Source organism: Stegodyphus dumicola, chromosome X2, assembly GCF_044657685.1.
Source record: "Stegodyphus dumicola isolate Sdum_Otavi_A_Nest chromosome X2, ASM4465768v1".
Taxonomy (NCBI): domain Eukaryota; kingdom Metazoa; phylum Arthropoda; class Arachnida; order Araneae; family Eresidae; genus Stegodyphus; species Stegodyphus dumicola.
This window is the reverse complement of record NC_140781.1, coordinates 64,427,136-64,440,175: the sequence shown is the minus strand read 5'-3', so window position 1 is coordinate 64,440,175 and position 13,040 is coordinate 64,427,136. Positions and strand designations below refer to the sequence as shown.

Here is a 13,040-nt window from a genome sequence, read left to right as displayed (position 1 = left end):
TAGTGACAAGGTAAATACAACAGTACAAACAAACAATGAAAGGTGTGCATAAAAGTGACGGAATTTATTACCTTAAAAATTCTCTAACGTGCCAGTAAGGCACTTTCAGAGTCGCCATCATGAAATTTTAAATAAACATGTCTTCAGCACTGTATTTTTTAGAATAAATCAATTTTTACAGTTCTGTTTTTCAAAATATAGTCTAGTTTTAAAAAGTGCACGTAATTATTTTTCTGCACGGTTTTTTTTTTTTTTTTAACTTTTCACAGAAATATTGCAAAGGTAAAATTTACGCACACATTTATTTTGAATAAACATGACAAATCTCGAAATTTTATAACACGTTAATTTTTAAATTTATAAAATACATTTTAATATTATAAACATAGTAACATTCTTATTGAAAGCAAATATTTTCATCTCTGTATCAAAATTTCTTCCTGTTTGTAAAAATTCTGTCAAGAAGCTGACTACTTCTATCTTGCAATTACTAGTCATTCTTTTAAGAATTCAATAGATTATGTACTTTTATAGGGCACTAAACATGCTTGTAATTTTAGTACTTGTATTGGTTACCTTACGGAAATCAAATGCCTTGGGGAATGATTAAAAAAAAAGAGTAAATAGTTCTATTACTTTTTTTTTTTTTTTTCAAGATTCCAATAGTAGTACTTTCTGATTAACAGTGGTATAATATTTATATGTTTTAATGTCATACATATTCTTTTCAGCGATACATTCAAGAGATGAATAATGAAGAATTTCAAAATCATATTGATTCCCTTTCTTCAATACGTCTTGAAAAACCGAAAAAGCTATCAATCCAAACTGCAAAATATTGGCTTGAAATAGTGTCACGCCATTATAATTTTGATCGAGGTAAAGAACTGAGATAATTTCTCAAGCTTTATTGCTTTACTTTGATAAGGAAAGATTCATTCTAATAAATATTGCTCTATTTTCAGATAATGTGGAAGTTGCTTGTCTTGCAACCATTACAAAAGAAGAGCTATATGCATATTTTAAGGTATTGTTTTCTAAAATATTGTTAATTTTTCTAAATAAGTCTGAAGAGCAATTTTTTGCTTATTCTAAATTTATAATTATAATTTTTGAAATGTAAGTACCCCCTTTTTTGGTAGGAACTTATAGCACCTGATGCCCCGAAGCGCAAAAAACTTTCTGTTCACGTTATATCATCAGCTACTAAGTCAACACATGAAACATCTGTTGACTTGCAATTTCCATATGTACCGGAACAAGAATCAAATGGTGATGGTCTGATACCTCCTCCACCTGCATTTAGGGTAAAACAAATGTGCATTTATAATATAATGTTATTGCATTAGCATTGATTGTTGTATTCAGTGTGCTGTCAAAAACAAATGTGGAATATCTGAGAAATGAGAAATATGAGACAGATTTTACTTATTATTTAGAAATGAGAAAAACAACTTCTTACATTATTACTAGTTTTCAACATTCAATAACAATCATCTTTTATAATCCAAATATATATCAAATGTTAACACTGGAAATAAAATATGCTACCAGAATTCATGCAATTTGGGAAAGTGAACATTTAATGTATTTAATCAAAAGAAAAACAACCTTTTTTACAACAAAAGGAATTCCAATATTGAAATATTTTCACATCATCAACAAAAGTTAAAATTTACATACATTGCTACTCACAAACTTGGTGAAAAACTGCTACAGAAAGAAAATCATTAAAATATGGAATTAGTTAAAATTTCAGATGTGACATCCCCCACCTTAAGTTGTCGGGAGGCAACTTAAGCGAAAGAAAACATTTTAAAGTTTTTATATGGCCAGTCTCTAGGGTGCCTTGATTATTGTCATCTTTTGATTGTTCATATTGTGTAGATCAAGTCTTTGGTACACCAGAATTTTCTTTGTTCATGCTTTCAGTTCTTCCATTTCTCACAGGGTTTTCAAGTGCTGTTGAACAGACTTCAAGAGGAAGTATTCTCTCTATTGACCTTAAGAATAGACTTCTGTTTGTCTTAACATGAACTAATCTCATCAGTTTAACTCTCTCAGGAAGCAACTCTGTTATAAGATACAGTGGCCATTCAACATCTTTTATACTATCATTTCTGATTGGTACTATGTCACTGAGTCTGATTTGTTGACTGTGCTGAATTAGAAGTCCTAAATGTTGGGACCTAAATCTTTTCCTAGCCTCTTTGATCAATTTTTTGTATACTTTAGCTTTTTGTTGAAAGAATTTTCATCAATTTGACCAAAGTTTGAAACATCAATTTGCCTGCAATCAGTTAAGAAGGAGCTTGCAGATAACTCGCTATATTTACTTTCATTTTTTGAAAGGTAGTTGGGAGGTTATGAGTTAACAATAGATTCTATGTCACATAAAAAGTTGCCATCTCTGTAACAAAGCAAAGCCTTTCATACTACTTTCCTAAGGATTTGCTTCATAACACCTATCAACCTTTCCCAAAAACCTCCCCATCGGTGAGCAGCTGGAGGATTTTTGTTGTGCTGTACTGTAAAATTTCATCCCACTTAAAGATTTTTTAAGTTGTCAGGTGCAACCACATAATTAGTGAGATTATCACAGTATACGAGCAAGGGTCTGCCTACTGAAACTCTGGGAAAATATCACTATGTTCAAAGATGGCAAAAGTTCAAAATGTAATGCACAATAGATGGCACGCGTAAATACAATTCCAAGATTTGTTTCCCTTTAAGTATTAGGACCCACCATGTCACTTCCCGACTATTTCAAAAACAGTAGAGTCCTTTACTTTGTTTTCTGGTAATGAAGGACTTGAAGCAGTCAAATTCCTTTTAGCATGTCTTGTGCAATTACCGCAGTTGGATATAACTGTTCTAATAGTTTTTCTTCCATTTACAATCTAGTAATATTCCCGTAATATATTGAGCAAATTCTGGGAGCCAGTGCGATAACTTTTAAAATGTTTGGTTACTATCAGGCAGTTAACAAGTTCATGATGTGGAGTCAGAATCACGGGATTTCAAAAATCTAAAAAGTGGTCCTTGTCCTCAGTCTGAGCAGACCCTCATTATCAATTTATGTTGTTAATATTCTCAGTTTCTTACAAGTATCTACTGTAAAATCTCCATGTTGAATAAATTTCACTACTTGCTTTGCAAGAGTGAAACAGAACAAGCAACTGACTGACTCACCAGGTGCATAACAGTCCTTTCTTGTGATATTGTATCTTTGTTCAATGTTTGTTCAGCAATAGACCAATCATTTTTAATCTGCTTGAGCCAAGTGAATCGCTCCTTCCATTTATTTTGTGACAGATGACTTACTGAGCAGCTTTTTGAACGAAGATCGGCTAAATTTAAAACTCCAGGAATTTACCTATATAGACTAGAATTTGTCAATTTCCTCACTCCTTCAACAAGGTTCTTCATGAAAATTGTCCAAGGATCATTTTTCTGAATCCACGTGGGTGAATTAGTCTAGAAGTATTGTTTAACATTATCCCATTGGAGATTTTCTGGTACTGTTTTACACTATCAAGCTCCCACTTGCAGCCAGAAGTTGGATGTGAACAGCATCAGAGTTCTCTGTTCAATTAAATACAGCTGCGGCTTATGCTTTGTCATTGGCAGCTAAAAACATATGTATACTATTGCCATTCATACAGCTGAAGTCTACTAAAAGACAAACTTCGATGGATACCTCCTTTAACTTGCAAAGTTCCAAAAACCATTTCAACCCCCTTAGTTTCATCTTAGTCCCACCCCTTAGACCCATGCATTTCCATAATTCAACATTTTCTGCAACAGCACTTTGGGTATTAATAAAACAGGACTTGTAAAGCCACTGGGGTCAAATTCTTTATATATATATATATGACTGAAAGAATAGATGTTTTTGATATACAGTCAAAAGTCGTTAATTTGGACACCCATAATCCGGAATGATCTATAATCCGGACCTCAAAGCTACAAACTTTCTGCGCATGCGCAGTAAAACCTTTACCACTGCGAATTTGCGTGTGTGCGTCCGCAAAATACGTTTACGAAAGCGCGTTTAATGTATAACGGACGGGATAAGCTAAGCTAAAATTATCTAATTATCTATTTCAGTTAATGTTGCAGATTGTGTTGTTCCTTAATCTTCGAATTGGATCCGAATTATTATTTTTTGCAGACTGTTAGAGCAATTTTATAAAAGTAAGCTTAAACTTTCGATTATGTCAAATAGAATTTCCGATATATGTTTACTAATATGTAAAGGATATACAAAGCGAAAGTATCTTTCGGAGTCCATTAAACAAAAAGTGGAATTGCTGCAAAAAATGGATAAAGCCATATCCTTTGTTTATCTAAACTTTAACGTTTGTTTATCTAAAGTTTGTTTATCTTTAACGCCGCGGCGGCGTGCAATGAATTGGAAGTTGATCTGTCAGCACTATCCTTATCTTAAGGGCAGATGTTTTTATTTTATTTGGCTTATAATTGCTTACTCAATGTAGTATTTCATCTCGATGTATTCCGTCTTTGATATGATTTAAATCAAATGCCTCGTCATTATAATTCGCTTCCGATAGCGAAGAAAGTGACAGAGGTTATTGAAAACGAAAAAATTTCGATTGACAAATTAGTCGGTATTCTCGACACAGCAATTATAGGACTTGAACCGCGGAACTTTGTAACTGAACAAGAAATTATGTCTGCTTATAGAATTAAAAAGAATGTATTATCACATAAAAAACGAAGCAACTTAAACAACTTACATTGAAAGAAATGTTTAATAAAGTAAACAAATAAATATTAAGCTTTCTTTTTGTAAATTTTGATACCCTTTAGATCATAATTGTTCTTTATTTCGTAAATTACGGTTTCATATTTTTAATTTTATAATTTCTGCATGCCATTTTACCAGATTTAAACTGATGATCTATAATCCGGAAAAATCGATAATCCGGAATCGCCGAATTCCTGACGAGTCCGGATTAACGACTTTTGACTGTAGTTTGAAAATTATAATTTTCTAATCTCTCCTAGTTTACTTTAAGCACATTATCTTTGCAATCCCACTCTACTTCTGGTATGACTATAAATCAGTATGAATCCTGATCTGTATATTGCCATTCCTCTGAAATTAAATTTCCTGTTGAACATTATATGGGAAACTCCATCAAGAAAAGGTTCAGAGTTCCTATTCCTTACTCAAACTAGTCACCAGATTATCCACATAAAACTGTAGATATTTGTTAATTATCCACTTGTTGTAGTTGAGATTTTCTAGATATTTCTGTAGATGATAGCCAAGCACAGCTTCTAACAGAAAAGGGCTACGTTTTACACCAAACATCACTCTTTTGTGACGCACAATCTTCAACTTGTTGTCATTGCACCACAAGAAACAAAGGTAATCTTGATCTTCAGGTCGAATGCTATTTTACAGAAAAGCCTTTTAAATATTGAGAATGATGCCATAATCATGTAGCCTGAATCTTAAAAGAAGACTAAAAGTCAATTCTATAAAATGACATCCTGACTCTAAACAGTGATTCAAAGCAGAAGAGTTAACCTGTCTAGCTGATGCTTCGAAAACTGCACGTACTTGATTTGTCCCCTGTTGCTTTGTAATATGTCTATGAATTATATAATTTTCATGAAATACAACCTCATCTAATACTTCTTCAGTGTTTCTTAGTGAAAACCATTCCTTTAAAAGCCTTCTTCTATACTGAATTCCAATTCTCTGACTCAAGTTTTTTGGTTGTAATCTCCAGACATATCAAAACTATCTCTCAGTTGTTTCGAATAAGAGAATAATTGTCTTTCCACTGCTGAGCAACTTCATTATGCCCTTCATTGATTTTAATAGATCTTTCAAAGAACAGTTTGTTCTAAAGCTCCCTTTCTTCTTTTTTGGCTTTTGCCTCTGTGAGGTCGGTAATATCACCTCTAAACTAAAAACGTTGAAGATAGTAGCTACTTTTTAAGAACATTGGTATGGTAACTGCTGCAGTAACTTCCTTAGCAGCAGGGAAACTTATTTTCAGTATGAATGTCCATCCTAAATATGTTTCTGTAGCAATTAGTCCGCAGGTAGAATTTGTCTTTTCCCAGTGCAGTGAAGTGTCTCTGCATCACGTCAGCCAATTAAAACATCAGTCGATCGGTTGCTGTCATTGGCGTCAGTGATTACAGTGTTCATATATTTTAGTTCATCTCTCAAAAGTTAAATTCTTGCTGATACTTTGTCTTGGTCAAGAACATCAATATTGCAGAAAATTTACTATCCGAACTATCTAGTTCAGACACAATAATTAAGACACAATAACACGCCGAATAAATACTGATTCAGAAGTCAAACAACCATTTGCGGTTTTGCAGCTGAAGATGATGGTTCGGTAAAACCATCAAAACTAGTCCTGTGAAAATTTTGTGGATTAACGCTGATTTTTGTTGTATGACTTCTGAATCAGTATCTAGTTCAGTTTTATATACATTATGTAGTTTTTCACCAGTTGTAGGTCTTCCAAAAAATGAATGATATAATTTTGCGTGATGCAAAGGTTCAAAACCCAAAACAGATGCTGTTTCCTTTCTGACGCGTGATTTTGGGATCCATAGTCAAATAATGCTCTAAATGCATAATGAACGAAATTTCCAAATCAAATTTACCTTTTGAATGTGCAACAAAATTTTACATAAATTAGAAAACCATAGTCAGATTTATTCACTTATCTTTCGCTTTGTTAGATTTCCGCTTTGTTGGAGATAGATTTTCAGTATTACTCTTTTGTTACCAGGCAGTGCAGGATACATCATTATACTGTGAGTCTTACTATAAACAACAGATCTCAGAAAATTTCAACTCTTTTCCAAAAAGTTGTCTTACTTTAAAACATTTAAAGCATAATCCTTTTTCTTTCAAAATATTTTGCTTATCTACTAGTTTCATTTTTAACACTTTGAAACAGTTCAAACAATCATGCTTACCATTACAATAAATATAGAACTTTTCACATGAATTTGTGCTCAGTAAACTAGCCAGCCATACAAAATTGTTTGTGAGCTTTCTTACAGTTTTCCCCTTTAATTGAAATTTCATTTGAAAGTCCAAGTCTGGCCATAGCTAAATTTATCCACTCTTCAGGCATTACTTCAGATGTCTGCAATTTTTGTAAACTATCAAGTCAGTCTTTCAGATCACCTCTGTGGTTAGTATTTGGGCTTCTTTGCGAAGCTCTAAGAAAATCTTCAGGCATGCACAGTTCAACTAAGGGATAAAGTAAGGCAGCCCTTTTACCTGTAGTTATGCCTAGAGATTCAACAGTTCATATCCGAGTCTCAAGGCTATCATAAAATGCATATAAATCATGAAATTCATATATCACATAATTTTTATGATCATGATGATTATAAAAATTATGTGGCAAGGCATTTTTCAAAACTAGCTTTAACAGCTCCCTAATGTATCCCTAATAAATCATCCCAACCAAAATGAGATTTTAAGCTCTTCACAGCTTTTGCATAATTTTCTTCCATCAGAGAGAAACTGTCAGTTACTTCTCTAACCCAAGAGCCTTCAGCTGTACTTTGCAATAAATACTGAAATTTGTCTGAGTCAACAATGCAAGGATCTTTATGTATTTTTTTCAAATTATCTCCAAAATTCCTACCATTCTTTAACATCTCCATCAAAGTTACGCAATTCGAATTTCGGCAGTGTGAATTATCTTCTGCTCAAATTTCCAATAGTATTAGCATAATTATTGTCAAGTAAATGGAAATAACATTATTCATATCCTTATTTTGCAATTCACTAAAAATTTGCTTTACTCTTAATTTGAATCTTAAACCCTTTATATGAAAGTCTTCAACAGTATCAAACTCTTTTTAAATTTACTTTCTCATAGCACGGCTTAAATATTTAAGTGAGTTTGCTCGAAACAATCTTTTTTGAAAACAAAAACATGTAATTTTGTTTCAAGCACACAAATATCAACTTCAAGTGCAATACTCAGTTTTTCTATTTTATTGTAAGCTTTAGTAAATGCAGAAGGCTGAGTCATATGAGTGCAAAAGACATTATGTCTAAAAAAAAAAGAAAATGAATTAGGCTTATCTTTTTATCGTAATCTTTTGAAAATGAATTTGGCTTATCTATCTATCATTTTTGATGGATAAAAAATTATTTACATTGTCCCGCGGAAGAATCATTAAAAATTATGTTAACACGAGGAATAGAATATGCTACCAGCATTTTTGCATTTCAGGAAAGTAAACTTTTAGTGTATGTAATCAAAAGAAAAGCAATCTTTTTTACAGCAAAAGGAATTCCTCTCTTTCTTTTCGCAGCATAAAAAAAATGTTAAAAGCTGCTCATGTTGCCACTTACAAACTCAAGGAAAAAATTAATTAAAAAAAGGAAGTCACTAAAACAGATTAAACCATGGAGTATAAAGTAGGAGGGGGAACTGTATAGTAGAAAAACGGGTCCAAAAATGTCATGATCACTAGATTACACTGTGGTTCTGTTTTAGCCGTTCCAAATGCAAACATTTATTGCAATGTCAGGCAACTAAGATTCATAATGGAAGAAGAAATGTAAGTTTGTTGGATACTACTCTGTTCACCAATGATTATATTTTATTCCTCAAATTATAAAATTAATTTACAGCTTTCATGGTGATGGGTATTGTAGTACTTTTTATTTTTGTGTAGTACTTTACCTTTAGAAAATAATCATATTACTATTAATAATACTTAACTGTATGTATGTAAAATTTAATTAGAATAGGTTCTTCACATCTGTCACTTTGTTAAATACTTGTAATATTACTTATACTGCTAGTTTAATATTAGAATACCTAATGTATGCTTGCCGCTGTATTTTAAAAATATCACTTATGTAAAACTTAAGTCCATTTTCTCATGTAATAACTATTTACTTCCTTATTTTCATTTAATATCTCTTTTCCAATGATTAAAGACTTGCAATGGAAAAAAACCAAGTTCAATTAAGTAACAAAAATTCAATAAAGTCATTAAATAATTAATCCTGACAATCTTAACAGTATTGTTTTATATTGTTAAACTCGGGGGTAAGCTATAGGAGGCTGTAGTGACTCCTTTGGTCAGTTTGCAAGCCCCTTATTCTTTTCCACCAGCGGTCAAGCGGCAAAAGTTGCTGAACACTAGCAGTTCGGTCCTGGTTTGAATCCTAGCAACAGGCTGGCTGCGTGGGCATTTTTATGGTTTTCCCATATGTAACATATATGCAAGCCAGTTTCTCACATGGATCTCCTGACAGCTATTTAATGCAATTTGTTCTGAATTGTAATGTTCGGAAGAAAACTGGAAATGTTTTTTACATTTAATTTGGCACTTCCCAGCTCTTTATTTTTATTGTGTTAGAACTGGAAGATTAAATAGGACCCATTAATAAAATAAATCATTTTGAATCATTCATCAGCCTCTAAATCAGCAAGAATTAAATTATATTAGTTAAGATGTATATGTTGAAGTATTAATAATCAACCATGTGCTTAGACCATGATGACAGCAGGCTCACCAGTGGCCGAGTGGTAAAGTAGCTGAACACAGGTACTTTGGCCCAAGGTACAAATCCCGCAAATGGTCTAGCTGCATGATCATTTTTATGCTTTTCCCCAAGTGTAATGTGTATATAAGCCAGCTTCGTTTAGAATGTCCTTCACGAAGGCATTCCATCCTTAACCCTTTGTGGCATAGTGTGTCCAGTCTGGACACACCTAAAAATTTCCTTCTGTACGCTCAGAAAAATTGAATGGAAAAGGATTTATAGGTTACTCTGAACCTTCTTTATTTATAGTAGATGGTAGCTCAACATAAACCAGTCCATGTATGTATATTCTTTGTTTCACCACATCTCATCGGTCAGTTCATTGACAACAATGCTCGTTTCGGCACTCTTTTCGAGGCTCTATTCAATCAGTGTGCCACTTTGGGCACACCCACAGAATTAAAATGATAAGTGCTATCTTCACAAAATTTTACTTGTGTACTCCTCTAGGCCTAATTAGACTGGCCTACCTTTTTTTAAATCAAAACTCCGACTTTAAAAGGTAGCGTGCCGGAAAGGGTTAAGCAGGGTTCGTACAGTCCGTAAAAGCGCTTTAAAGTCCTTAGTTTTTATGGAACCGATTTTTGGTCCTTAAAAGTTCTTCATTTCAGCCAAAATTGGTAGAAGGTCCTTAATTTTAATCATCTGAAATTTCTGTCTGTTTTTACGACTGCCATTTTGAGTGTGAATTAGCATTTTGAGGAATATTTTTGGCGGATCACTAAGAAATGTGGTTATCTTTTGAATGGGTGAATATGTTCATGTGATATAATTTGTTCCTATAAATGGTGAAATACTCGAGTTTCCGAGCATGAAGTGAAACATTTGCATTTTGAAATTATTTCATTTTTACTAATGAAGAAGTCTTAAGCAACTTTTCCCCTTTGGAGATATGAATTCTTTCATTAAACTGTTCTAAATTTGGCGATATTAAGATCAGTTTCTACAGAAAATTTTTAATTCTGAGATCAGGGAATTTTCAACAGTTTTTTTTTAAACATTGTAATATTGATAAATTTCTACACATATATTGAAATTATATTTTAAAAAAAATAGCATTAAATTAAACATTTTTATTTTTTGCTGTCATATTGTGACAATTTCCACTGTGGTCACTTATTATATAATATTTTTAATTTGAAAAATAAACAAGGTATAATACTATAAAGCACAATTTATGAAAAAGTTCTTAGCAAAAGCAAAATAGCTATGTAATTAATTATAAATGTCTTCTTTTTCATTTTTTCATGCTAAGAGTTTTTCCCATGTAATTGACTCAGAGTTCTCAGAATATGCATCCGTTTTCTCTATAAAATTAATTTTACACTTTTCCCCTCCGATTCCCTCCCCCCAAGAAATATTTCTGGCTTTTTGTTGTTACAGAATTGTAAGGATAATTTTACTTTAGGATTTTACACATTGTGGCTTGGAAAGTTTAGAAGGATTTTAAGGCAAGATTTATAGACTCAACATTAAAAGATTCCAGAAGAATGTCTAACATGTAATGGATGTATGTTATAGAAAGTTTGTGGTGAACTTTTACTTTTTGGAGAATTTTCAGAAGGACAATGGAAAACAAATTATTTGAATGCTTTACTTCTGATACTAGAATCTTTTTCTTGACTTGTTTATTTTCCCTTTATTTTCTTATTTTTCACCAGGCACAAGCATGGAAAATATCAAAAATGCTTCTAATCTTATCACATGGACAGGCATTATAGAAAGGAATTTTTTATTAATAAAGAAATTGAAAACTGATTATTTAAACGATTCATCTAATGTGTCTTAATGCGTCATATGCAGGGCTGGCACTAGGCATTTTCCCAGTTGATGCAATCTCTGTGGATCCTAAATTTTGTTGCCTATTGCCTTTCTAAATTCTGCTTCCAATGTCTGCTCTAAATTCTAGAGGTTTTACCATTTCCAAATTTTTGTTGCTTGGTGTGTCACTAAATTCTAAAAATTCTGTCACACCAGCTCTGTAACTGGACCTTACCATATATATTTAATATTTCTTCTGAATGTTCATATTACCAAAGAAATAAAATTAACAGCTTTTTGTATATATTCTGAATGCGCTAAGTTTTTTAGAATCACAAAAAAAAAAAATCTTTAATTAAATCTAAAAATTCTAAAATTAAAAGGCAACGTGTTGAATAAAGAAACTGAATACATGAAGAGAAAGAAAATTATTCTTCAAAGATATGTTCAGTTTTTATTATGTATATTACCCAGTTGTTTATAATTTCAGCATTTACTATAATTTCCCATTTCTATTTCCTTACCAGAATGCAAATCACTTAGACAGTTTTTAAACTGAGGTTTTTGGAGTGTAACACAGAGTATGTTTCTGACCTCGGCTTGCTCGCTGCATTAGTTCCTGCTGGTTCTGAAAATTTGTAATTATCCGTCTTTGCATTATTGCTGCCAACATTTGAATTTGTTATGACGATAGAATTACTGAGCCAGCTTAAATTAAAATTTAATTATATAGTCTTTGACTACTAGTCTACATTTTTAGTTTGAATTTGACCACCAGGAGCTGTAACTGATGTTGTTAGCAAAAAAATGTGCCTAAAATTACATCTACTTTAAGATGATGTTAAAAATTTTATGTGTTATAATTCAATTTTTTTTTTCAAAAAATATATATAAATTATTTTAAAGTAAAAATTTTAAAACTAAATCATAAAAAATGGGGGCATTTTATTTGGAATGAACCTAAATTTCAAAATGTGAAAGGAAGAACCAACTAAGTTTAATAAAAAAATGAGATATTAACAAATATATACTGAATTCAATTAGCATTCAGAAGCTAAAATTTTGAGAGTTAATTTTTTAAAAACTACTCATGTGATTTTTAAGGTATCCCAAGTTCTTTATAGATGATTATAACTTTTTGTGTAGAAAAATTAACATTTTTAGGAGGTTAAAAAATTGACAAACAATCATTATATTTTATATACCGGTGCTCTTTAAAGGCTTAAGTAGCAATGTAAACTGCCATAACGTGGGAATTTGGGGATCAGAAAATCCCCATGCCGCAACGAGTAAGGGATTCCACAAAACTATACATCTTTTGTGTAGTATCTTCATCAAAAGTTTATGGGTTGTCCTTTTTTGCTGAAAAATCAGTGAATGGTATTACCTACCTCGAGCTGTGTGAAATATGGCTTTGCCCTCAGTTGAAGGAAGGTATGCAAAATTTAAATTTTCATTGCATTGGCCGCAGTGTAGCTGATGATCTAGTGTAACACAGCTACTTTATGTTAACTTCCTTTTGTAGTTAAATTAATCACTAATAAAATGGTTGTAAAAGACAAACATTTAATTAAAGATAAATCTTAATAACCTACACGTAGCGTATTCGTAAACGTACATAACATAACAAACGTTCTTACTGCATCGTACCATTAAACATTTCAAGCGTTATATCATCTCAGTGTACATT

At 32.0% G+C, this 13,040-nt stretch overlaps 1 protein-coding gene across 3 annotated transcripts in view; it reads left to right on the top strand.

Moving 5' to 3' along the window:
- Positions 1–13,040, top strand: part of Ide (Insulin degrading metalloproteinase) — a 215,347-nt gene that overhangs the window by 183,579 nt on the left and 18,728 nt on the right. For 2 of the 3 annotated variants that reach the window (XM_035365568.2, XM_085809701.1), the window contains 3 exons: positions 732–879; positions 966–1,027; positions 1,143–1,307. In XM_035365568.2, the coding sequence (XP_035221459.1) occupies positions 732–879; positions 966–1,027; positions 1,143–1,307 (375 nt within the window). The remainder of the gene's footprint in view (positions 1–731; positions 880–965; positions 1,028–1,142; positions 1,308–13,040) is intronic. The other variant, XM_085809700.1, reaches the window with a different exon arrangement.